The 25880-nt window shown below is 34.0% G+C and overlaps 3 protein-coding genes across 27 annotated transcripts; 2 read left to right on the forward strand and 1 right to left on the reverse strand.

Moving 5' to 3' along the window:
- The first annotated feature begins 462 nt into the window (after positions 1-462).
- LOC129309761 (oxysterol-binding protein-related protein 4C-like) lies at positions 463-6036 on the forward strand. Its single transcript, XM_054951466.1, has 7 exons — positions 463-656; positions 2212-2364; positions 3794-4036; positions 4336-4432; positions 4890-5181; positions 5330-5432; positions 5677-6036. Exons 1-7 carry the CDS (start codon positions 654-656, stop codon positions 5926-5928), a joined length of 1143 nt encoding a protein of 380 aa, XP_054807441.1. The 5' UTR covers positions 463-653; the 3' UTR covers positions 5929-6036.
- Positions 6037-7295: 1259 nt separating this feature from the next.
- On the reverse strand, positions 7296-8258 carry LOC129307820 (uncharacterized). The gene is made up of 2 exons (XM_054948734.1): positions 8182-8258; positions 7296-8059 (listed from the first exon to the last, which is right to left on the reverse strand). Exon 2 carries the CDS (start codon positions 8044-8046, stop codon positions 7504-7506), a length of 543 nt encoding a protein of 180 aa, XP_054804709.1. The 5' UTR covers positions 8047-8059; positions 8182-8258; the 3' UTR covers positions 7296-7503.
- Positions 8259-15231: 6973 nt separating this feature from the next.
- On the forward strand, positions 15232-25096 carry LOC129307764 (pentatricopeptide repeat-containing protein At5g57250, mitochondrial). 25 transcript variants are annotated; one of them, XM_054948651.1, is made up of 9 exons: positions 15232-18386; positions 18593-18673; positions 18942-19512; positions 19770-19928; positions 20613-20903; positions 21056-21169; positions 22253-22710; positions 23001-23111; positions 24591-25096. In XM_054948651.1, exon 1 carries the CDS (start codon positions 15266-15268, stop codon positions 18290-18292), a length of 3027 nt encoding a protein of 1008 aa, XP_054804626.1. In that variant the 5' UTR covers positions 15232-15265; the 3' UTR covers positions 18293-18386; positions 18593-18673; positions 18942-19512; positions 19770-19928; positions 20613-20903; positions 21056-21169; positions 22253-22710; positions 23001-23111; positions 24591-25096. The 25 variants fall into 25 exon arrangements, with proteins under 25 accessions (XP_054804626.1, XP_054804622.1, XP_054804628.1 ...); XM_054948647.1 differs by lacking the exon at positions 18942-19512 and having other exon boundaries at positions 20613-20701; positions 20795-20903; XM_054948653.1 differs by lacking the exon at positions 18942-19512 and having other exon boundaries at positions 20613-20631; positions 20759-20903.
- Positions 25097-25880: the final 784 nt, after the last annotated feature.

The following is a 25880-nucleotide window of genomic DNA, read 5'->3' on the forward strand; positions in this document are numbered from 1 at the left end:
ATGAGTTTAGAATTTAATTTATATAGAGGGGCGTCTTTATTATTGTAGCATAATAAGTGAGGGTAGTAAAATTTTTTACTCCAACTTTAAATTACTTTTAAGTTTCAAAAAAGTAATTTTTAAATTTTACAAAAATTTATTTTTCAATAAGTTGCTTTTACAGGTCGTATACGTAAATTTCCTCAAAATCTTTCTAAAATACGCGCGACAGGAGGTAGTTTGCTTTAGCCAATTAAAAATTTGAATGGAATCTGTCCGAAGACAAACGATGACACATAAGTTCATGTCATTCATTTCTCAAGGACAAGAACGTCATTTCATGAAGAGAGCTTAAAAGGCTAAAACGATGATGCGAACTAACCCAAACCGCGTGCAACTCCGAGCATCTTATCTATGCTTATATAGAGTATATGACAGATGGACCCACCGCGCGCTTGGCAGGCAGTCTCGTTGGCCCTCATGGTGACACCACAAGGGCCCTCAGACAAATCATATTATTCCGAAACGCCATTCCCTTTTCAATTCAGAATTCCAAGCTCTAAGCAAAAACACACTTCGTCGTCCTCGCAATCGCAATCGCAATCGCTATCGCCTCTTAATTTGCAGCGATTTCTCTCTCTCTCTCTCCCTCCCTCCCCCCTCCATCTTCTCAAATGGTACGTTCTCTGTTTCTCCTGTTTTATTCTTTTGTTTTTTATTTTGGGTTGATAATTTGTTTTTATTAATTTCCATTCTTCCATTCGATTCCTTCGCTTCTTTGATCGTCTCTCAAAAACCTTCTCTGTTTTCTGGAAAAGTTTTGTTTCTTTGGAAATGTGAAAGCGATGCGACGAAAATGGCCAGAGGCTTGCCGCATACTTAAATTGTTCTGATTGGCTGGCTCTTAATTAATCCTAATTTTTGTTTTGTGTTTCCGTTTGCCTAACGATAAGTGAGATCATTTCATGCAAGGAAGCATCCTTTCAGAATAATATCTGCCTCTGCCTCTTGCTTTTCCAGAAACTCATTTGCAAAAGCCTTCAGCCGGAGATGTAAAACTAATTTTTCTTTTCTTCTTTTAGAGTCAAAAGTAGTGTTCTCACTTCTCAGTTCCCACTCCTCTGTTTGACCTTCCAGCCTTTTCCGCCCTAAAGTAGTTTGTTTACAAACATTGATTGAAATGCCAGACGGTGTCTGGATTTATCTCAGTTCAATTGGTTCTCGTTTACGCGCAAATTCTTCGTCCAATGGGTGCTTCTGGCTATTGCAGGCCAGAAAAAGATTGTAGTTATCGCTGGCTGCAGAGAAAAACCAAAACTTAAAAAGGCAATTACAGACGGGGAATCGGGAATCGCAAAGCATTAAGTTTTTCTGTACTATAAATATATATTTTTACGTAAAGTTATTTGCTTTTATTATATTGGCTATTATTTTGTCATTCCCTATTTAATTACTTTTATTATTTTGTAGCCACAAATCATGACCTAACTTTGTATTTTAATATCATTACTTGATTCAGCTCGATTTGAGTACTGTCCCATATAACAGAGAACCTCTCATATATATATATATATATATATATTATTTTTACATGAATTCAAATTCAAATTTAAATTTGAGATTTCTTACTCCAAATCATAGTTTCTTCCACTATCATTAAAACCAATGCTTGTTGGTACCGAACTTGTTATTTTGTTATATTATTAGTTATGTCTCTATTGTAAATTGAATCTGAACTGCTTCCTTACATATTTTATGATATGGGCCACTTGTGGAGAATAAAAATCGGTACCAGCCTCGGTTTCAATATAATAAGCTGGGGTGGCGATTATTTTTATGAAACATGCACGATAGGACAAGGAAAGTAAATAATAGTATATGTCATTGCATTTAAAAGTGTGCATATCTAATTTTATTCACTCCCCGAGTCAAAAGATCAGTCCAAATGAAATTCTATATTCTTGAACGTTCTTGTCCCATTTGAATAATAATGCGTTAATGAAATATGATTCTCCATCAAATTAATGTCAATATAAAGTGGAAAATAGCGGGCTGTAATATAATTTATCTTTAAAAATACAAGAAAAGCGCTTGCTAATTATTTTTTAAATTCTATCATCTGATATATGAGAAACATGAGAGTATTGCTAATTGTTTTATTATTGTATATGTAAATATTTCTATTTTGGATTGGCCAAAGTAAAGCACAGTGCACTTTTGGGTGTGGAGCAGGTAAGCAAAAGCAAGGAGGAAATAAAAGTGATCCTGACGAAGCCATTCTCCTTAGGAGACACGGATGCGGCTTATAGAGCCCCTAATTTGTTGCAACGTGTATTAAGCTTGTTTAAGAGTATACGGCCTGGATCTGATCTCACTCACTTCCAAGTAAGTTCTTGCCTCCTCTCTCTTAATTCTTTTCTTCAATGGAGACATTTTAAAATAATAATAATAATATGTGAATTAGTGATGTCTAAAAACAGTAGAATAATATCTAGGTCCACGAGCTACAAATTTTGACATTAAATTTTGGGTAAAATACATGATAGAATGATAAAATTGCACCAATTGTTTTGTTTTTTAATTTTAGTGTTGTCTTTTTTTGCTTGTTCCTGTACCTGGTGCGTGTTTGGTTTTTCAATGATAGTTTCGACTGCCCAAAAAAAAAAGAATGCAGCATTTTTCCTTTTCATAATTATTGGGATTAAACTGAAAATTTTATAAAATTAAATAACCAAAAATGTACTATGTAAAGAGCTTTATTTTCTCGCTTTCATCTTTTCCTTTAACGGGTCTTCACACGTTAATGCCAAATGAAATAAAAATGGAGTGAAAGAAAAATAAATTTTATTTTGAGTATAAGTGTAAGAGAAAAAAGTGTCTAAAAATTTGGAAAGACATGCACTAATGATACTAATAATAATATAATTGATATTGTATTACTAGTTTTTTTAATTCTCCCTGGTCTTATATATAATTCAAATTTTAGAAAGAGTTAATAGTTTTTTTATAAGTCACTTTCGATAAAAATATCATTAATTGTTTTCTTTTAATTTTATCCTTTCATGAATTTCTGTGAATAGAATAAAATATGACACATGAGAGATCAATTGTTTTTAAACTAAAATATATAAAACTCCTCTTAGGGTTCTATAGTTTAAGGAAGTTTTATATATTTTAGCATTATATTTAAGGATGATGCTTTTAATTAGAATAAATTGATATTTTTGTTATTTTTCAGAGAATATTAATAATTTAATTATTATTTTTTTAGTTTTAGTGAGATAGTTAAAACTTAGAAGCGACTTATATAAGATCTAAGATCAGGTGAGTAAAAAATAAAAGATTTTTTATCCTTTCAAATATTTCCTTATTTTTCCAAAAGAATAGCTATTGAGAAAATTAATAAACGTGTTGCTAGGCTGTTAGCAAAACATAATTCATTATCATAAATAAATATTGCAATAAAAATATTGAATCATTATAGTATTATTATGATAGTTTTCTTCCTCCCTTAACCGTCAGTCTCAACCTAATTTCTGTTGTTAATTAGTTAATTAGTTGTAAATAAATCTGTTAGCCTTGCACAGGGTGTTTAATCCTGTATATAAACACTTGTAAATTCTTCTCTCATTAATGCGATATGCACTTTTCATTCAGTATTCCCATTTTAGTTTGGCAACATTAAACCCGATTTAACAGGCATTAAAAGTTTTAATGCCTGTCGCATTTCCGAAGAATTCTTTTCTGTGATATAAAATGAAGTAAGACATTTCCAACGATTTCTGTAACTGATGCTGATAGTTGCTGCGTCCAGCTGCCGCCTCTGTTTAATTTTCCAAAGTCACAACTTCAGTGCTATGGTGAGTCTGTATACTGCACAGCTTCAGACTTGCTAAGCAAATGCAATAGAGAGCAGAATCCAGTGGACAGGTTCACATCTGTGGTTGCATGGTGTATCTCTACGACTCGCCCTACAATGTTACTTGCTCCTTATAACCCTATTCTTGGAGAGACCCATCATGCTTCTAGGGGAAATCTCAACGTCCTGCTCGAACAGGTAATTGCTTTTCCCTCTTTCATTTTTCCTTTCAATGCTTAAATATATGTTTTTTTTTTTTTTTGGTATCCTTAGTTTTGAAATTTCTATTGGCATTTCTTCGTTTTGTATTCATTTAGCGTTATAACCGAGGATATGTCTCCATCTTGTTTGATTTATCAGAAATTTGTTACAGGGTCTAATCTGATATGAGAATGACCCTCTTGAGGAGCTTTTCTTTATAATTAATAATCCCCTAGGCCAATCTCTTGATTGAGCTCTCCAGAAGATTAATGAATCGTCGGCTTCCATGTTTGCAGGTCTCACACCATCCTCCCGTGTCTGCCCTACATGCAACAGATGAGGAGCAGAACATAGAGATGATATGGTGCCAACAACCTAGTCCAAAGTTTTGTGGTATCTTGACCGTTTTATTTTTATTTTTTTAGAATCATAAATATTCTTCTTCAACTCCTAATAGACCTAGTTATAATATGCTTCAGTAACAAGCCTGAATACGATAACTAGGTCAGTATAGGAAATCAAATCTTATCGTATTCAGTGTCAGTTTCATTATAGGAAATGCTTTAGTCATTACAATTTTTTAAGGGATATTTTCGATGGACATAATTTTATATATAAAATTTATTTGTTATTTTATTTTTAAATTTGTTTAATATTTTTTCAGCACAAAACCAGACTAAGTTTTTTTTATATTGGGTTGGCCCGGTCTTGGTCTCGGTCCACAAAGCGGGTTGATTGCTAGCCCGGTCTTGCCTATTCTTTGTTCACCTATTACTGGCCTCTTACCTACCACATGTTAGCAATAATTTGACCTGTCTATCATTGTGTTTTATGCAAACCAAATATACAGGCACTTCAGTGGAGACTCAAGTTCTTGGTAAACGACAGCTGAAGCTCCTCAATCATGGAGAAACGTATGAAATGAATTGTCCTCACCTCCTAATCAGAATTTTTCCAGTCCCTGATATCAATTGGGTTGGAAATGTCAATATTCGGTGTCTAGAGACTGGTCTGGCGGCAGAGTTAAGCTTCAAAAGTAATTCTTATCTAGGGCTTGGGGGAAATCGTAGATTGATCAAAGGGAAGATCCTCAATTCATCATCATCAAAAGTTCTTTATGAAGTGGATGGTCATTGGGACAGGTATTTTCCTTCAGAGCATCTCTCTGCATTCTGAAAGTTAATGCCTTTCTCTTTTGTGTGCGAAACCAGTGGTAGTGGTCATGACTGCGAAATGCTTGATTGTAATAATTGGATAATGCTGTATTTCGTATCCACTTTCATAATGCAGAACTGTGACAATAAAGGACACAAGTAATGGGAAGGTTAAAGTGATATATGATGCAAATGAAGTCATTTCAGGGCTCCAAAGTCCAACTGTCCGCGATCCAAAGGTTTCATATTCATATCTTCATCTCCATTTCTGTCGATCTTTTTACCTATATGTCTTCTCTTTTGTGAACCAAGATCTACTAGGGTGGCCTGCATAAGGCTTTTCTTTTCTTTTCTCTTTTGTTTCCATTTCAAAGTTACATTAGAATTTAGATGTACGAAAAGGAATTACATACAAATAAAATAAAACGGTTCCTTTTTTTGGCACTATGTTTGAATGTGACGTGAAATTCTCTTGTGGATCAGAGTGTGATGCCAACAGAGTCTGCCCTGGTTTGGAGTGAGCTGAGCGAAGCCATATTGAGCAAAGAATGGGAGAAAGCAAGTGAAGCAAAGAAAGTTGTGGAGGAAAGACAGAGGAAACTGGCGAGAGAAAGAGAGTCAAGAGGAGAAAATTGGATTCCTAAACATTTTGTTGTGTTTCAGAGCAAAGAAGGTGGCTGGGAATGCTCCCCCATTGAGAAGTGGGTCCCATCTGCACCCATCGCAGCTCTGTAATTTATTATACCTTTGAATCTTTAATGTGAAAAGATACTCTTAATTTGTATTTGGATCCCACGCCCGTGGTAACTATAGGCACTCGGTGCTTATATTCACGTGACAAAATTTATGTTGCACATTAAATCAACGGTCTGAAAAATCCTGTTACAACCAAAATGAAGAAACACTAAATCTAAATCCATCAAAATCTCCTAAATAACATCACACAGTGAATGTCTACCCCATTTCTCATGTAAACTTCAGAATTTTCTTAGTCAGTCCAAAATTTTTATTCTTCTCCTAAACTGTCAAATTTCTTGCCTATTGTTGGTATAAAATCTTCCTCCATTTAAGATAGTTCTAAATTTTGGATGAGAAATAGAGTGAACAATTACATTCAGTTACGCTATCTAAGAAAATTGGATTCAGTAATTCATGATTTTGATTGCAACGAGATTCTCTAAACTTTCAATTTAACTGACAACATGGACTTTGCCACGTGGGTATAGACACCCAATATCAATAGTTGCTAAAGGCATGGGATCCAAATCCTCTTAATTTCGTCTCAACAATTTTCTCCAAAAGGACTAGAGAGGAGAAAAGAAATAGTTCTGATGCTCTGGAATTGGATATTTGTGAAGCTGGTGAAGCTGAATATTACTTTCACCCTTTCCATGCATGCAGGGCAAATTTATTTCAATGATAGCATCGGTATTTTGTGTTTAATTTCCCTAATTCTACATATCTTCAGCTTGATATATGAATGGGTTCAATCCTGACCCGGTGTCTCTCTCTCTTCCTTTCCTTTTTATTCACAAAATTGACAACCAAAAAAAAAAAAAATTGATGAAGAGTAAAATTTGGAGTATCTTTTCTTGTTTGTAATAAATATTACCTTCACATAATATTTGTTAGGAGCTAGAAATTATGTAAAATTGATTTTGCGGCACTTGCTCTTTTATGTTTATATGTAATTTTCTTAATACTTTTGGTTGAAAATGTGTGCATTAATTTTTTTATATGACATCTAATTGAGTTAGATTTAAACATTATTTGGTCTAATTAAAGGTAATTCTTCTAAAGGTTTGGATTTTAAATTTTAAAAACAAATAAGTTTTCACAAAATTTTTTAATGTAAGAAGAATGCAAAAGCCTTATCTAATGGGAAGTGAATTCTACAGCCACCCCTTAGACCAGAGAACATCTAAATTCTACCCAATAATCCAATATCAGTTCTGTTATTTGTTGGAAAAGTACCTACCGCCACCAATGTTCAGAGAAAAAGAAAGAAAATAACTAAATTGGGTTCATTGTTTTAGACGAAGCGATCCTCTAAATAAACACAAACGCATGTGAAAACTTCACTAACTAGTTGTTTCAAGTAGAACAGAATTTACAGACCTCAGAAACAGGACACTATTAGTGACATTCTGCCCCATAAATTTCTACAAGTTACACAAAATATCACTCCAACGTAGCCTAGCTCTCACAAATTTCACTTCACTTGATTCTAAGTTCTAACATGACATTAGCCTAAAATCATCATGATGAAAACGACTCTGTAAAGCTCTCATACCCAAGCTCTTGAAAACATCAGTTATTTTCCTGTAAATCAGACTCTCTCCTATTGAAGGACTTCTCTCTGATAGTGTCCAAGATAGGTTTCCATGGCCTCACTCTACAAGGGCCTCGTCCTCCTCCATAGCCCACACCAATCTGATCTGCAACACCAACCCTACCAGGACACCTGGAAGGTGAACTCCAACCAATTGATGAATCACTAGTACTACCCTTTAGGGACTTATCTCTACATGGCTTGATTTTGGCCTTTGCTGTGAGCCTCTTTGCAAGAGAAGCCATGTCCACAGGAGAATAAGCGTCAGATTGCAGAATTGAGAATGGAAGCATGAAGTAGACTTGACCAGGTTGGAGGAGTGTGTCTTTGTTCAATGGCTTTGAGGAAGGAGAAAGAAGTTGAAGAGCAGTACAGACAAAGTGCTTTGAGGGATTACCACCTCCACCAGTGACTTGGCTTACTGAAATGGGTCCTTCAAAGTACTCCACAAAGCCATTGAGATGAACCACACGGACACTGTTGAAGGTAGGGGATGCTCTGCAAGAGAAACAACCTCCCATTTCTGCGTGTTTGCTGGTGATGTTGCAGAATGAAAGAGAGGAGAAGAGATGCTGTGTTTATATATTGGAAAAGAATAAAGAAGTGAACAAATTGGGTTGACTTTGATGGATACGTGAATGGAAAATGATGCTTACCTAATAAGCCTTTTGATCGTTTTAAGCTTTGACCCATTCCATGTGCATATTTTCCTGGTGCGTTGTCTGCACCAGTGACATCTTCTTTGAAGGGTTTTTGGGTTTTGCGGGAAGCCTGAGAGGGTTTAAACCCATATATGGGGTGTGGACCCCACACCCTACGTGTGACATGGCACCACCTTGCTGCAGAGTGTCTTAAGATGAGTTATGATAACTTGAATGGAGTTAATTTAATATTTATATATTAATATTGAATGGCATACTGATATTTTGAGATGAGAAGTTTTCAGCGGCGTGGTTCAACTTCAACGAGTCTTCGTATATCCACTTCGGGCACCGAAATTTCCAGTTGGACCGTATGAAATGGGTTGCTGAGAACTGACCAGTGATCATAACGTCATAAGATTCCCTATCAACTCTTTTCCAATCGAGAGATTCTTGGCATGAAATTTAAGTGCAGGTTGTAAAATGTATGGGTGTTACCGTAACAATACAATATATTTCAATATTGCAGATCATATACCAAATTGCAGAAATTTATTCAATCACAAGAAATTTCTATGATTATAAATCTACGCTTATCTTCTAAAACAACGTTGGATACGTGGAAAAATATTTGGAAGAATATCAACCAGGACATTCTGAAGTAATATAATGCTAGCTAAGCTAAGGCCCAAAGGATTAAAGCGAGAACTTGGCTTTGACCACAAATGACAAAAATATCCCTCATCTAAAAAAAAAAATTTGAGCTCCCCCCCACCACACACCAGACATACAGAGATAGAGAGAGAGAGAGAGAGAGAGAACTTCCATCACTTAGAAGCAATTGAAGGGGACTACCCCTTCACCTTGCCAGTGTCATCGGAAGGAAATAAATCAAAAGTATAAGAGAAGGAAGGAGGAGGAGGAACAAGAAAAATGTAGAATAGGAAAGAAGAAAATAACTTCACGTACAAACATGATCAATTACATTGGCAAGTACAAATTCATGTTTTTAACGACATGAATTTGTGACATTAACATGTAAAACGTTTCATATATCATGTTCTCACCTTATAAGTGTTATTTTATATTTTACAATTAGGTGTTCAGATATTGACAAATATGCGTTGTGATTTTGACAAATAAATATCAAATATTAACCTATTTTAGACTTGGACTAAATTGTTGGTAATTGAAAATACAATTGATGAAAATACTCAAGACGAGTGCAAAATTTCTCAAATCGGATTTACTATTGAGAAGATTTAGCATCACTTAGAAAAAGGTTAATGATCTTATTTTTAGTTACCAACAATTTAATCCATGTTTGTAATAAGTTAATTTTTCAAGTGAGGTTAGAGCTTTTCAATAAGGAAATTAAGCAAATTTTGTACCCACATTAGGTATTTTTAGTAATCATATTTTTAGTTACCAACAATTTACTCCAAGTCTCGAATAGGCCATTTTCCAAGTGAGCTTAAGGCTTTTCAATTGCAAAGTTAAGAAATTTCATTTCCATTTTAGACATTTTCAGTAGTCACAACCAAATTATTTTAAAAAAGCATTTAAAAAAATCGCCTAAAAAAAATAGCTTTCGGCCTATAGGTTTTACAGCGACCCACCACTAGAATTGATCATCTGGTCACCTTCGTCGAGTTTTCGACAAGGGCATCTTTGGTACAAGAGAATTTTTTTAATTATAATCAAGGAAAAATAATTGTTATTGAAATTTCTATAATTTTTTTGAATGGAAATTTTTACTGTCCGTTAAAAAAAAAAGAAAATATAATCTGACCGAGTCGGGTCAAGCAAGGTCACTGTAGTAGAAGTACTAGACCAGCCCCGTGCCCATCCATGAGACTGAGACCTTTTTCCTGAATTCCATTCCATGGATTTGCTTTCTTTTCGTTTTCAATTAGTCTTTGCCGTATTCCTGGGGGCTGGCGGCTTCCTCAATAGAGAAAGAGCAGACCAAGACTTTATTAGTAAACAATACAGAACTGTCACGTCTTGAATAGATTCCCTCCTTTAATCTTGCATAGACTATAGATTTTAATTGCTACTTTGTCTCTTTCCTCGACCACTGCATTATTTTTTAAAAAAATCTGCGCCACTGCATAATTGTACACTGTTTACTTTTTATTGATGACAATGAGGATTGGTTTTTAATTATGAGACTTTTTTTTATAGTTTATTAATAGAATAGTAGGTTTGGTTATCAATTTTCCTTACATCATATATAAATTAATAATGAAGACATTGATGCTATTTTGTGGAGACACTTTTGACGCAGTCAATTAGAAATTTTTAGCAATAAGCATTTGGCATCTCAAATAAATTCACCTTTACTACTTGTCTAATTGCTGGAAAAGGAATGAAATGAATTGAGATGAAAGAGAATAATGAAAAAATAAAATTAACTAAAATAAAATTATGAAATGATTGCAAGGTGAGAATGAATGGAAGAGAAAAGTTATGAAATGATATAAACGTGAGAATATGAATTGACGTGGATAAAATCATCAATCTCCATTCTTGTCTCTTCTCTTTATCACTCCATAGTTTTTCTCTATTTTTTTAAATAAGTGCAAGAAATAAACTCTATCAATAGTGAATAATATTTTTCTTGAAATATTAAGAGTAATCAGCAGATATCTCTCAATTAAATTATTACATATGTAAGAGTTGAGATTCAAATCATCAATTACTTTAAGTAGCAATTTACATCGTTAACATAATATTATTTTAGCCATTGTTTTTTTTAATTCCAAATCTTTGTATCTTGAAAAACTTGAATATTAACTTCACATTCTAGGAACAAATGCCACCCTTTGAAACCTTTAGGTTTTTCCTTTGCATCACTAGAGTCTCTCCATTAGGGAGAGTTTCCTTGCCCTTGGTGATGGTAAGCCTTAAGGCTCTCCTCTTTGGTGTTTGCCTTGGAGGTTTGTGTTGTTGGGTGCTTATGTTGAAGGAGAAAGGGGGTCAATGTGTAAAGGAATTGGGGGTGAGGTTTGGGGCTATGTCTCCTATAGCAAAGGCGATGAAGATTGTAAGTGACTCTACAGTGACATTTGATGATTTTAGACCTAGATCTGCAATGACTCTTAGGAGATGAAACGATGACTTGATAGTGGTGAGGTAGACGATTGTAGCAGAGTAGATTAATAAAATGATGAGCCTAATTTCTTAGTGTTCAATGAAGGCATTTTACTTATGAATCTCATTTTTTAATTTCATCAATTGGGCAAATGATTTGATATGGATACCTCCTAATCTTGTTATGTTGATGAGAGATTTTAGGGTGGAGAGGCTTGGATTTGCATCGCAACTTGAGAACCAAAGGAAGAATTGATTATGTTGTTCTTGGTGCATTCTGGCTCCCTAAATTTTTTATTAGAGCCTATGATTTAGATCTCAAATTTAAGATGTGCAAAGTGAAGGGAGAAGCTTTAGAAATGGTCAGAGCTGACTATTCTTGTTCAAAATCCTCTCGACTAGATTTAGTGCCATCTTTCTATACCTAATTACACCCTTAATTTGAATGCCCTAATTTGGTATAACTTTTTGGCATATTTAGATGCTTCTGGTTTGGTTTCACCTTTTGGCTTTGAGATAGGAATGGTGGAAACATGGGGTGATTTAGGTAACATATTGCTTGTTCTTGGGTGTTTGTCTGTGCTTGCCACTGAATTTACTTGTTGAGAGTTTGTTTGGATTGGTTGACTCTCTTCCTTCTTTAAAGGCATTGCTTGAATGGTTGTTGAGGATAAGAGTTGGGTTCTACTAGGTGCTTGATTTGTTGTCTCTGTTTTTTTGGCAAAATTTTGGCGGAGTAGGCTTCTTCTTTTGGTATGGTTTATTATGGTTACCTTTCTGATGATGCATGTTTCCTTCCCTCTTGTGGATGCTGTTTTAAGTGGAGTTGCTTGCCTTTACTCAACCATTGTGGATCTCTTTGTACATCTTTAGCAATCACTAAACTGTTGTGATTTTTAGTGGATTTTAAGAAGTTTCTACTGGGTTGTAGTATGGATTTTTCAAGCAGTTATAGGGATGTGTTCTTTGGACTGGGCTACCAAGCCTCCATTCCCTTTCATTCTTTCTTGGAGCAGGATCATGATGCATTTAGAATTTTACTTCTAGTTTTATGCTTTCTCTTGCCTATGCCTTTTTCTTTAGTGTTTTTTCTTTCCCTAGTCTTTGAGGTTTGTTTTTGTTCTCGGACGTGTGTTGTTCTTTGAATAATATTTTTATTTTCCTTGGCAAGATAAGCTAATTCAACTTTTTTAATTAGTTGAATTAAATGCCCATGTACCTTAGCTCTTTAGCAATTCTATTGAAAAATAACTTAAATTCATTTCTCTTCAAATCTGTAATCTTCCTAGTCGCCTCGCCAGGGAAAAAGAATTAGAGAGTAAAATAAGCCTATATCATACCATTATTATTGCATATTTCTCAAGCTATGGGAAAAAAAATTAAACATTATAAATTGTATTTGCACAATGCGTTTTTAAAGTTTAGAAATGCTTATATTCTTGTCTACATGCAGAAAAATTGTATTGCTGGCGAAAGAAAAAACGAATCATACTGTTTCAAATTTCTATATTTGCAAGGATTCATTTGTTCTGCTTATTAAAATGGAAATAGTAAAAAATAATTTTGTGAATGAAATTATTAAATAAAAGGTAACCCAGAAATGTAAGTCTAATTAAAGTCGGGAAAATAAGCTCAATTCGACAGGCTAACCTTCCAACATTAGAAAAATGAACCCTTTTATAATATATATAAAAATTTACATTATATAATTTAGAAGCATTGCTAGTTTAGTAACTAACAATTTTTTAAGTGGTCAAAAGTTGTAAATTTAAATTTGTTTTGACCACCTTTAAAAAAAATTTGTCATTTTTGCTGCACGCTGAAACTCCGGCGACTAGTCCATGCAACTAGTGACAATGGTAGAATTTTTTTTTTTTTAAATAAAGGAGGTGTAGCTTTATTTTTTCACACTAACTTTTAATTACATTTTAATTACTTGGTTATGCAGAACAATTTTAGAATCTTTTATCCTTTTATGTGCATAAGGTGTTTCATAGGTTATTGATCGTGATTTTCCCTTTTATTTATTAAACTTGCATGTAAAACCTAATTAAAGCTGATAATTTGAATAAATCGAGCTTATTTAGGTTGTGTTCAATTCGGGTTAGACTTATTTGAATTAGACATAAAATATTCTATCATATAAAAAAAGTTCATATAGTCAAGCCTGAACCTAATCCCTTGAGCTTTCGGGTTTATTTGGGTGGGCCCAAATACTTAAATTATTAAATATTATTTTATTTTTAATTTTTATCTAATTTCAATTTTTATTTAAAAAATTAATATTTTTTGTTTATATTATTTTATTAATAATAAAAAATAAATTCAACCACTAAGGCCTAAAGTCGATAATTTAGGCCAAATCCCATAGGCCAGCCCAAACTCACTCAAAAAATTTACGACTGAGCCTGAATAAAATATTATTTTTTTAATATTCAGGCTTATTTGGGCAGCTTCAATAGGCCTGAAAAAATTTGAACTAAGCCTGGTTGGGTTTGGATTTGGCCCGAATGCTTGAATAAAAAAATAATTTTTTTGAAAAATATATAAAATATAATAAATATTAATTAATTTTTTAAGTTTTATATCATTTTATATTAACATACTATATATTTAAGTACATTACTATAGTTATTTTTTTAAAAAATAAAAAATATTTATATTTTCATATTTTTATTATTTTTAATAAGCAAAATATCTTAAAATAATATTTAAAATATATTTTAATATTAATTTTCATATTTTTAAGACCTAATTTTTTTTAAATTTTTTGACTCCTATATATCATTTGCATATCCAAAAAATATATTTTATATTTTTATAAAATAATATAAATAATTTTTAAGTAAAAATAAAATTCGAGCATGTACGAATTTCTGACTCTATATTACTAAATAACATAATAAATAGAATATTCTTGAAAAATTATTTATTTATCCTCTACATTAGATTTGGTTAAAAATTAAGAATAAAATAGAGTAAAAATTCCTTATATAAAGGTTAAATAATATAAAAGTTTAAAAAAAATTCAAAAATAAAGTAAAAATAATTTTGTTTTATATAATATAATGATGATTATTTTTTATGTTCTTAAAAATAAAAAGTACAGTTTATCTAAAAGTTATTAAAAATTTTAAATTAGTTGGGATAATAATTTTAAATTAATAGTCTAACTATAGTTAAATTGAGATCAACTTGATCATAATTAAAAAATAAAATTTAATTAAAATATATAAAATATTTATATATGACTATGATAAGAGTAATATTTAAATAGTTAAGACATTAATTTATAAATAAATGAAACATTTATGAATAAATTACATATAATATAATAAAATAGTAATAGAAATATTTAAGCACAAAGTTAATAAGTTATTATTTTTTATTTTATTATTTTAAATTTAAAATAATATTTTATGCTTGAGAAAATTATTTAAAAATTAAAATTAATTTAAAAAAATAAAAAATATTTTTTAAAAGTTTAGGGTATTTGGGCAAACCCGAATAAATTCGAAAGTGTTGGGATTGGACTTGACTATATGAACATTTTAGAAGGAATATGATATTTTAAATTCAATTTGAATAAGCCCAACTTGAATTGAGTTGAATTTAAATAAGTTCGACCAATTCGGATCGCCGGTTCTACTCAGGCCAAGCTCATTTTGATTCAGGCTTGATCCAATTTTTTTTGAATGGTTCGAATAAACTTAGAGTAGAGAAATTTTTTAACCTCGTAAGTTCAGCTTTAAAAGATTCAAATTATACCGCCTCTAAACCAGATCCAGATGCTTGCCCCGGAGGATGATCGTTAAATTAAAGTCCAAGAAACATTAAACGGAAACTGGCCAGCCCGCATATGTATAGGTTGGGCTGGTTTTTTTCAGCCCGGTTTTTTGGTCCCAGCCTGCAAAAATGTTGCGCGAGTGTGGGAAGGTGGTGGGGATGATAAAAGTTGTGTTTTTTTGGTCCTTTGGGGGTGCTGAAACTCACAAGCAATCCCATGTTCCTCGACAGAAGACGCTGTTGCTCTTTCTTCTCTTGTACTTCTTCTTTGCAGGCATTGCTAAAAAGCGGCTTCTCGCCCACTCTCAAATCAATCAACCGATTCTTGCTCTTTCTTCTCCGACTCCAGAAGTTCGACTTAATCGCGCATTTCATTTCCCAAATAAACTCGAATGGAATTGAAGGCAACTATCGAACTCAATCGATCTTTACTTGGGCTCTTCTTAAATCTCACAAATTCGATGAAGCAGAGCAGCTAATGAAGAACCGCATTGTAGGGTCGACTCGAATGTGGGACGCTCTTATTCAAGGCATTATTTCTACCACACGAGAAGATCCTGATAGAGCATTTTTTATATTAGAGGATTGTTTGAGGAACCGTAATGTCTTGCCTTCTTCTTTCACTTTTGGCTTAATAATTCATAGATTGAGCTCTCAGGGTAACATGGGAAGGGTAATTGATGTTCTGGAATTGATGGCCGATGCCGAAGTCAAGTACCCGTTTGATAATTTTATTTGCAGTTCAGTGATTTCGGGGTTTTGTAAGATTGGGAAACCGGAACTTGCTCTTGGATTTTTTGAGAACACCATAAGTTCTGGAGTTTTGCAACCCAACGTTGTGACTTACACCGCGCTTGTAAGTGCTCTTGGTAAGTTAGGAGATGTAAAAAAGGCGACAAGCTTCTTGGCGAAGATGTTAAAAGATGGACGAGAACCCGATAAGGTCACATATACCGCAATTATGACGGCGTATTGTGTGAAGGGAAAATTAGAGGAAGCCTTGACTGTTTTCAAGAACGTCAATGCTTTGGGAATTGACGCAGATGAGTTTATGTTTGCAACTTTAATTAATGGGTTCAGCGAGAGAGGGGATTTCGATCATGTATTCTGTCTGTTGGATGAAATGGAGAAGAGGGAGATTAGAGCTAGTATCGTTACGTATAATTGTGTAATCAATGGATTATGCAAGTTTGGGAGGATGTCCGAAGCTGATGAGTTCTCAAAAATTGTACCTGCAGACATCATTACATATAGTACCCTGCTTCATGGGTATGCTGAGGAAGAGAACATCCCAGGGATTTTGCAAACGAAGAGGCGACTAGAAGAAGCTCAAATCTCTATGGACGTTGTGATGTGTAATGTGCTTATAAAAGCACTATTTGTGTTGGGGGCATTTGAAGATGCTTACGCAGTTTATAAGTGGATGCCAGAAATGGGTTTGGTTGCAAATTCTGTTACTTTTTGTACAATGATTGATTGCTATTGCAAGGTGGGTAGAATTGATGAGGCACTAGAGATATTTGATGAATTCAGAAAGACTTCAATTTCTTCACATGCATGCTACAATAGTATTATCAGTGGCCTCTGCAAGGAGGGTATTGTGGAAATGGCAACTGAGACATTTATTGAGCTTAATGATAAAGGACTGGTGTTGGATGCAGGTATATATAGGATGTTAATGCAAGCTATTTTTAAAGAAAAAGGTGCTAAAGAGGCTTTAGAACTTGTTCACAGAATGGAAGCTTTAGGGCCAGACATGCATAATACCATATGTAATGATTCTATCTTCTTATTATGCAAAAGAGGGTTGATTGAGGATGCATATCAATTTTGCATGATGATGAGGATGAAAGGCTCTTCCATCAGAAGCAAGACTTTTTTTTCAATATTGAGAAGGCTTATTAGTGATGGAAAATCAGAGGAAAGTTTGCCTCTCTTGAATAGTTTTATAAAACTATATGGCCTAAGTGAACCAAGGGTACATAAGATTGTTGCACAGTATCTTTGTCTGAGGGATGTTGATTGTGCCTTTCGGTTTCTCGCAAAAACAATAGATAACTCTTCAGCTGCCTCTTTTCCTGTTTCCTTACCAAAGCTTTTTCTAAAGGAGGGTAGAGCTTTAGATGCATATAGGCTGATCATGGAGGGTCAAGATTATTTACCAACCATGGATGTTATTGATTTTACTACTGTGATTGATGGGTTATGCAAAGGAGGATTTGTAAGTAAAGCGTTGGATCTTTGTATCTTTGCTGAAAAAAAGGGGATTACTTTGAACATAGTCTCATATAATTCAATTATTAATGGGTTGTGCATTGATGGACGTCTTCTTGAAGCATTTCGTCTATTTGATTCATTAGAGCAAATTGGTTTGACACCCTCTGAAATAACTTATGCTACATTAATTTATGCTCTATGTAGAGAAGGATATTTGCTAGATGCCAATTATGTTTTCAGGAAAATGGCCCTGAAGGGATTTCAACCAAAATTACAAGTTTACAATTCATTGCTTGATGGTATTTCTAAGGTTGGTCGACTAGAGGAAGCCTTGAATATTTTAGATGATATGGAGACAAAACTTATTCAGCCCAACTATTTTACTGTTAGTGCTGTAATAAATTGCTATTGCCAGAAGGGTGACCTTGAAGGGGCCCTTGCATTCTTTGATAAATTCAAGAGCAAGGATATATTACCTGATTTTTTGGGCTTCTTGTATTTGATAAGAGGTCTGTGTGCCAAGGGGAGGATGGAAGAAGCCAGGAGTATCTTGAGAGAAATGTTCCAGATCAAACCTATAGCTGAGCTGATTAACATTATAGAAAGCAAGGTTGAGACGGAGTCTATAAGGGATTGTCTTGTTTTCTTGTGTGAACAAGGAAGAATTCAAGAAGCTGTTAGAGTTCTTAATGAAATTGCATCTATACTTTTTCCTGCTAAGAGGTTGTCAACATCTAATCAATTATCCCATAAACAGCTGAAAGTTTATGAAGGGAAGGGTTTTGGTTCAGATCTTAAAGGGTCTGTACCATCGTCTCACAAAATTGATTTGGATGTTGGATCTTGTGATACTGTAAATGGGAGCAATGCATTTACAACTGAAGTTAGTCGTATGACAAGATCTCAGTTGCATGACTTTGATTTCTACTATTCTCGGATTGCTGCACTCTGTTCCAATGGGGAGCTGCAGGAAGCTAGTCAATTAGCGAAAGAATTGCTTTCTGACTTGACAGGGTCTACAAGCTAAATTAAAGGGGGAAGTTGGAAGTAAATTTTCCTTTGATGCGAGGAATCCCCACAATGGTCTGTAAACAAAGAATTCATGCGGTTGAAACCTGCAGGTAATCATTTACCTTATGCTTACTTGTGCTATACATCTAGTCAAATTAATGTGAAGCTTTAAGTTGTTACCTAGCAGACCAATATCACTTATTTGTTAGACAACTGTGGCGCACCATACAGGCCTATGTTCTTTACAATTTTAAAATGTATTAGAGATGAGATACATTGCTAAACCTACTTGTGACTGTTTATGTTATGTCTGCAGGTTTTGGTGCTATATTTCACCATTCTTTCATTTGAATATCCTGGGGAGGCTCTGCTGTATCTACTGCTCAGCACGATATAGGTAGGGGCATCTAACTTGGATTAGACTATTAAACACTTGTAGACTAACAAATATTAACAGGGCACAAAAATGATGCCTAATCCTCCTATTCCGAATGTGAAACATTGACAGTTCAGTCAGAATATAGTCAATGATAAATCAGATGGCAGATTTATTAACCAATATTACCTCCTTGAGGTGTCATGCCTGTCTTTGTCTTTGATGTACCTATTTTTATAATAATCATCATCAATCTTATATCTAAAAGTTCAATTTCTATCCATTGTAGACCAGCTACAGTGGATGAATAGTGCTGATGAACAATATTTTTCTGGCCCCAAAATGTCCTCCTGCTTCCTTCCCTGTCAGAACATCTTGTACATGGCTTGCACAGTGAATTACCATAAATTCCCTCCGATTTGATCCCTGATGGTGGCGTGCTTTTTGGATTGCTTTCATCCGGGTGCCTGTTCCCTTCTCCCCATGCCATGGGACTGTAGATTTCTTGGGCCATATTTCAAGTGCTGGTTCAAATTTTGCCCCCCATTTTCCTTTGTCTGCCTGCCATTTTTTTCTTGCCCCTCAGGACTTCTTCCTTGCATTGTATCCTCTCCCATCTAATTTAAGTCCTTGGCTACGATTTATTTCTGTTCATTTGCTGGGTTATATGTCCCTCGTAAGATGAAAATCATTTTTTCCCACACCTCTTGAATCATCATTGGTGAAATTGATGCCTCCAAGCTTGTTGCACTCCCTGTCATACAGGAGGAGATATTTCCGTCCCCTGTAGGTCACTGTCACAGCTGCAGAAGCTGAAGGGATCAAAGCTGCTCACCCTATTCCAATTCTACCCGCACCAGGTCTTCTTTCTATCTCTTTTAACTCCTAGCCCAAGTTTTCTTTAAGCCTCAACCCTTGTTTTGATCACAGGCTGGCATCACTGGCTGTGTGTCACTATTGTATTTGATCTGTTCGATTATTTCATGAACGCAAAAGGAAAATCCAGGCTTCCTTTCCTGTTGCATCTTTTAAGCTCAAGTTGGTGGTTCAATGTGTGTCACTTTTTATTTTCCTGGTGGCGCATTCTGATATCTGGATTTTCTAATAAATTCTCCAGATCTGGAATGGCTGGTGGCAATCAAAGCATGGCTGCCCTTAAGCCTGCTGGTGGAGTTGGGAAGAAATCTAAGAGGAAATTCAAGGTTGGCAAATGCAAGTGCCATGTTGGTAATGGCAAGCTTAGGAAGAAGCCCATACAAGTCTCCAATTGATAATGGTAATGATTTCATTTATCTTCAACGTTAGTTTTCTTACATGTGGTTGCAAAGTTTGAGGCTGTGTTTGTTATGTCACGATAGTCATATACAATTTGATTTGATGCAGTATCATTTTACTTTATTGAAACTTTTAGGAATCATGGCATGGATTCCATGTTGTTTCCTGTTTGAGCTCTTGCCTTTGCATTACATCAGCTCTTTATTTTGAAAAGTTGGTTATTGACAGCAATACTTTTTTAGCAGCAAGTGCTATGATAAAGAAAACCCAATATTCTAATACTCATCTTTACCTGCAAGTTATTGTCTTCTCAATTTCCACCACGGTAGGCTTATGGCTTAATAAATCCTAAACACAATTTAAAAGTAGTTCCTTTTCATGAGGTATCATACAAAATATATCTGAAGTTGTATTTTTTATTAGTTGAGGTCATTTAAATCAATATTAATCAATAAAATTTTCAGGTCCGATCCTTAGATCAAGAGGATAAAGATGAGACTTTTAAAGGAATGCCTTTTGTCCTTCCGTCCTGCAGAAAATAAATAAAGAATAATGGGTCAAACTTCTATATTGCATTTGGTAGTAGAAAGATGTAAATACAGAATGGTTACATTCCTCGATAATAAGTCTTCTTTATTTATTTTACTTTGTCATATTTAATCACAATATTTTTTCTTTCTGAAAGGATAATGTTGATGACAAAGGTACTGCCAAGTTTTTGCTAGATAAAATAGCAAAAGTGGGAGATGAGGCACTAAGTTCCTTCATGGATGGGTCGGTTGTCTCCTGAAAGCTTTTGACATCTCACATTACATTGATTTCTGTTTCTAGGTATATGTATTTAACTTAGACTGTCAAGGATCACAGAAAAGAGGGATAAGTGTCGACTTATCAGCTAGGAAGTGTTGTCAAGATGGGAGAGGACTTTAAAGCATACTCATAGAGCCCTGTCCTGGACATTTTGATTGATGTTAAGGTTAGTGAGCATTTATGGCTATAGATAGTTTGGTATTTTCTCTTTTATCTTACTTGAGAAGAGATGCTATATTCATTGACTTACGTTTTCATGTCTGAATTTATGAAATTGATCTGGTAATTGGTTCCCTTTTTTTTTTTTGGCGTTTAAAGTTGCTGTCTTTGGCAACTAGGACAGCAAACACGAGTGAAGAATCATGTTCTGAAGAAAAAGGCTTGAATCCCTTGCACCAGTTGGAAAACATACTTGAAAATGACCCACTTAACGTAAGCTTAACGATAACACTTGCCTAATGTGATTGAGATGATGGTTGACTTAGTAGTTGGTTTAGAAATTTGAGATATTTTTTGATATTTCATGGGACATGACTACATTAATACTAAATCAGTAAGTCGGAAGGTGTTATAGAATTTAGATTGGAAAGAAAGAGAAAAGGAGGGGGGGGGGGGAGAGCGCAAATATGAATATGCAATTCTGGTTGGAAATTGAAGTCAGGAATTAGGTACTCTGCTGCCACTTATTTAACATAGTCTATCCAAATCCTACTTATATAATAATAATATAATTAAATATTAGATCCTATCTAAATCCTAACTCATTCTCAATTCTTTTCTTATCTATTATAGTTATATAACTGAAAGATTCCTTCTTTATGGTTTAAATGAAACAAGGAAAGGGAAACTATTTCTTTCTGCTTGTTTGTTTTGTCTAGAATTAAATGCTGGCAATTATTCTGCGCTTTATTTATCTTGCTATTCATGCTTTGTTGTTGCACCTGCAGATCGTTGGAATGACTTACATTTAATTATTTGACTCATTTCTAAATGGTTTTTTCTTTTTGCCTTTTTCTTCTGGATATTTTGGGGGAAAAGTATATTTATCCATGAGGACCTTGAACTGTCTCTAAACTTATGGAAGTTGTGTTGAGGAAGGGTTAAGCTGCTATGTTGGCTTATCATGGTTGGTCTTATTCAAAATTATTAAAAAGCCAAAATGATGCCTCAATTTTTCCAAATAACATTTTTTATTTTGGCTTTTATCGTTTTCATTTTTAAATCTTCTTGGTATCACCATTAGGCACTTTTTTTGTTGTTCATTCCTTTTTATTTTTAAATCTTATTGGTGTCACCTTTTGCACAAATTTGTGGACATGCTTGTGCTCAATGTTTATGTGTCTTCTAACTGTCTCTTTGTTGCCTAGTCATCTGTCTTCTGTTCTATCTTTACATTTGCCTCATGACTGGTTAATGGGAACCATTTTAGACATACTGAACTCTAGCCATACAAAGTCTCTGGATGATAGAATGATATCTGAAGATACAACTTTGACTTAAATAACATGCTGTTAGGATTTGTTGCCTCTCTTCAATGAGTTTTATCTTTGGCTTCTGGATCTAGTGATGAACTGGGCTATATTCATCCGTACCAATTCTCCTTGCTTAATGATGAATTAGGCATTTCCTATGATTCATCTGAAGAAGTTTTGCATCCATCAACAGAAAGGATAGCAGGCTCGGTGGAATCACTTATTAATACTTCCAACAAAGAGAACTTGTATTTTTGGGAAAGGGATCATAAACTGGGAATTTCAACCCAAATTCTTCTACAATTATATGATCTGCTAAACATGCATTTATGTCTGCATTTAAACCATACGAGGCATCTAGCAGCCAATCCGACAAAGTTGGCAATTCTTCATATGCCTTTTTATCCTGTGACTATATTGAAAGTATACTTACTAGACGCAGCAGGTCTCTTCTGCTGCTGAGCTGTGAGCCTGTGACTTTATAACTGCTTGAAATTGCAGGTTCTCTTCTAATCATTTGTTTGCTTTAGTTACATGTTTCTTATTGATATTTGTAAGTCAACACCATAAGTTTGAAGAGAACATGAATTGTTTTCTGTTGCTTTTTTGAAATCCCTTGTGGTAATCTTATCATGTGAACTTCCAGTTGAGTTATCTTTTCACTTTTTTTCCTTTCATAGATTTTAGAACTTAATTGTACATTGAGATCAGAACTAAGGTAAAATAATATGAGATGTCATCAGTTTCACTTTTGTGGCAAACCTCTCAATTTTTTCCTACACTTGTTACAGAAAGTATGTGCTTGCCAAGAAGAATCAATTCCCAATGTTTATGGATGAACTTTACCTTTCGGCACTTGTGCTCTTATATGCACCTAGAAGTGAACAAGCTTGGAACTATAGGTATTGTATGTATGCCACTTATGGCTGTCTCTAGAGAAGTATTTAGGTAGACCGGGTGTACCACATCATTTGTGGTCTCTCCAATAATAACATGATATTTAGATGACATTAAATATAAATTGATTATGATATTAATGATACTAGAGAGAGAAAAGGTAAGAAATCAAATGTGTATTCTATTATAAAAATAAAATCAATTAAAAAAAAATGTCACGTGAGATTTTATTTAAATTACTTGGAGTATTTTAATTGGATAATTACAAATGACATGGCGCATCCGGTCTACCTAAGAATTTCTCGTCTCCATCAGTTAAAAGATACTTGTTAATTGTCAAGTCTTAATAACAAAATAGGGAAGTTAATCTTTATCTAAATCTGGACAAGGATCTCGTTCAAATTAGATGAAGCCAAGAGGGAGAATCTCCAAATAAAGAGTCAGAAATCATCCATATCCATTCCTCAATTAACTTACAATTAGATAACACCATGAAGTGGCAGTTACAACCGTAACTTGACAGCACACACAAACTGACATCCTAAAACTTGACAACTCAGCATTCTTAAGATAAGATACATAAACTGCAATATTAAAATACTGACAGCACATAAGAAGTAGTTATTCAGCATGAATAACTCTCTTATCAACTAATTTCATTGCTGTATTTTGAGTTAAATCCTTCTTCCGTCTTTTATATACTAATAATGGACTTCTATCATTAATCTTGTTATAATAGGTATTGTATATATGCTACTTATGCTACGCATGGGGTACTTGCATTTCTGAAATCTATAAGTAACTTTGTAAGATGAATTTTCTGTCGTGACTTAGTATGATAAATTGGCGAGAGACAAATAATTGGGGATCTGCGGGTAAAGAAGTGAAGTGAAGGGACCTGCAGACAATATTTTTTTTTTGTGACTTAGTACGATAAATTTTGTTCAATAATTAATCATTGACTTAATATGTTCGTTAGCCATGTAAGTTTTCCTCTAGAAGTGAAGAGCAGATGAGTTAAAAGAGAGAGATCCTATGATTGTGAGATATAGTATGTTTTATGATTTGTGTGCTCGATATGTTTTATTATATCCTTGCCTCATGGGTGTTTGTTAAAATGTGAGAAACTTTTTGTTTAGGTGTTTCTATTTTCTGGTTATAAGTATTTAACCATGATCTTTAATTCAAATTTGTGTTCTGTTGGTGGATTTTCCTTAGTCATGTTTCTTTCACGATTTTGTTTTTGCTATGTTCTTAATCTGCTGCTATATGAAAATTTTAAAGAACAAGCCGAAGAACTTCCCTTAATAACGTACTTGGCATTAACTTAGGTCATTATAAGATGGTCTTCTATAAAGGTTCAGCATAAATGAATTAGAGAATGATTTTTACCCAAGAAGAAATGGCTTCTATTGATTCAATAAAATGAGAATTAGACTTTCCACGTTTGTAATTGGCTCACTACGTCTGCTGTCTTTTTTTAGGAGGAAATTTCTTGAGGAGGTAACGCCTGGCTTGCTACTGGAGCCTTTGCTAAAAATGAGAAAAGCCTGGGAGTCTTGGAGATGATGATCCTAGCCAGCGAGAGGTCTTAAGGATGGGAGTTTCCTGCTTGATCATTGACCAAGAGAAGTTTTCAGAAACGCTGGTATTGCAATCATTGTTTGGAGATAGCATTCTGGATAGGACTTGGAAAATGATACGTTTACTTTCAGGTTCTTAAATAAAGAGTCAGCCCCTGCCTTATTGATTCCCTCGAGAAGTCCATGTCATTTTATTTGAAAAATTCTGTTCAAATCTGGAGCTTTGTAATTTATCCTATGTTTCTTCTTTGAAAGCATGAGTTTTCTAAGGTTATTTTATTCCTAATTATTAACTTTACCAAGCTTCTCAATATTCGTCTCATTTTTTTAAGTTTATTTCTTACTTTGTAGAGTGAAGAACTTCAGTCTTATTGACAATATTTATAGCAAGTTGGTCCTTCCCTTTATGATTTTGGCTTATGAAACGCTTCCTTCATTATGCAAGAGAAATAGAATCGTGTGTTCTCAGATATGAACATGATCTTAATAGGTTCAATATTCCCTCATGAAGAGAGACCAAGTTGTGTTGTTGAATATGAACAGAGGTGTCTTGTTTAACGCACTTTGCTTTTGCGGCAAGGGCTGTTTGGGCCTCAAATTTTGGTAACGCTTGGTCAATGAGAGCATGTTGAATCTTGAGATTATAAGGAGGGCTTGTATTCTGTGATGTTGGATGGGAATTATGCAGAAGGATTTTGGAGCAGGCACCTCTTGTGCTGCAGAAGTAATTTGGGATGGTTTTAAAGAGGAGCTGCTATGAAGTTTGAAGATTTTGTGCTTTTGTGATGTGTAGAAGACATGAGCCACATTTCTAATTTTATTGTATTTTAATTTGATGTGTCTGAATTAAGAGTACTTAATAAGAAATACTTATTCCCCCGTTTTAAATACGTAAAGCATTGAGTATTTCAATGTACAATTATGTATTTTTTCAAAAGTATCTATAATAAATAAATTATTTTATATTTATTTTAAAATGAAACATATTTTATTAAATAAGGGTAAAATATGAAAAGATAATGTTATTGAAGGGTGAGATTTAATTATAAATGTCTTATATTTTTTAATGGATGAGTTAATTAGAATTTTGATCTCATGCGTACTTGAAATTTAAATTACATGCAATTTTTTTTTTAATAATAAAACGATAAAACTGGGTCCAAGGAAACCGAAAACAAGCACAATGTTTTA

The sequence above is a fragment of the Prosopis cineraria genome, unplaced genomic scaffold (assembly GCF_029017545.1).
Source record: "Prosopis cineraria cultivar Desert tree isolate PC_DT_omini unplaced genomic scaffold, ASM2901754v1 PC4, whole genome shotgun sequence".
Lineage (NCBI taxonomy): Eukaryota > Viridiplantae > Streptophyta > Magnoliopsida > Fabales > Fabaceae > Prosopis > Prosopis cineraria.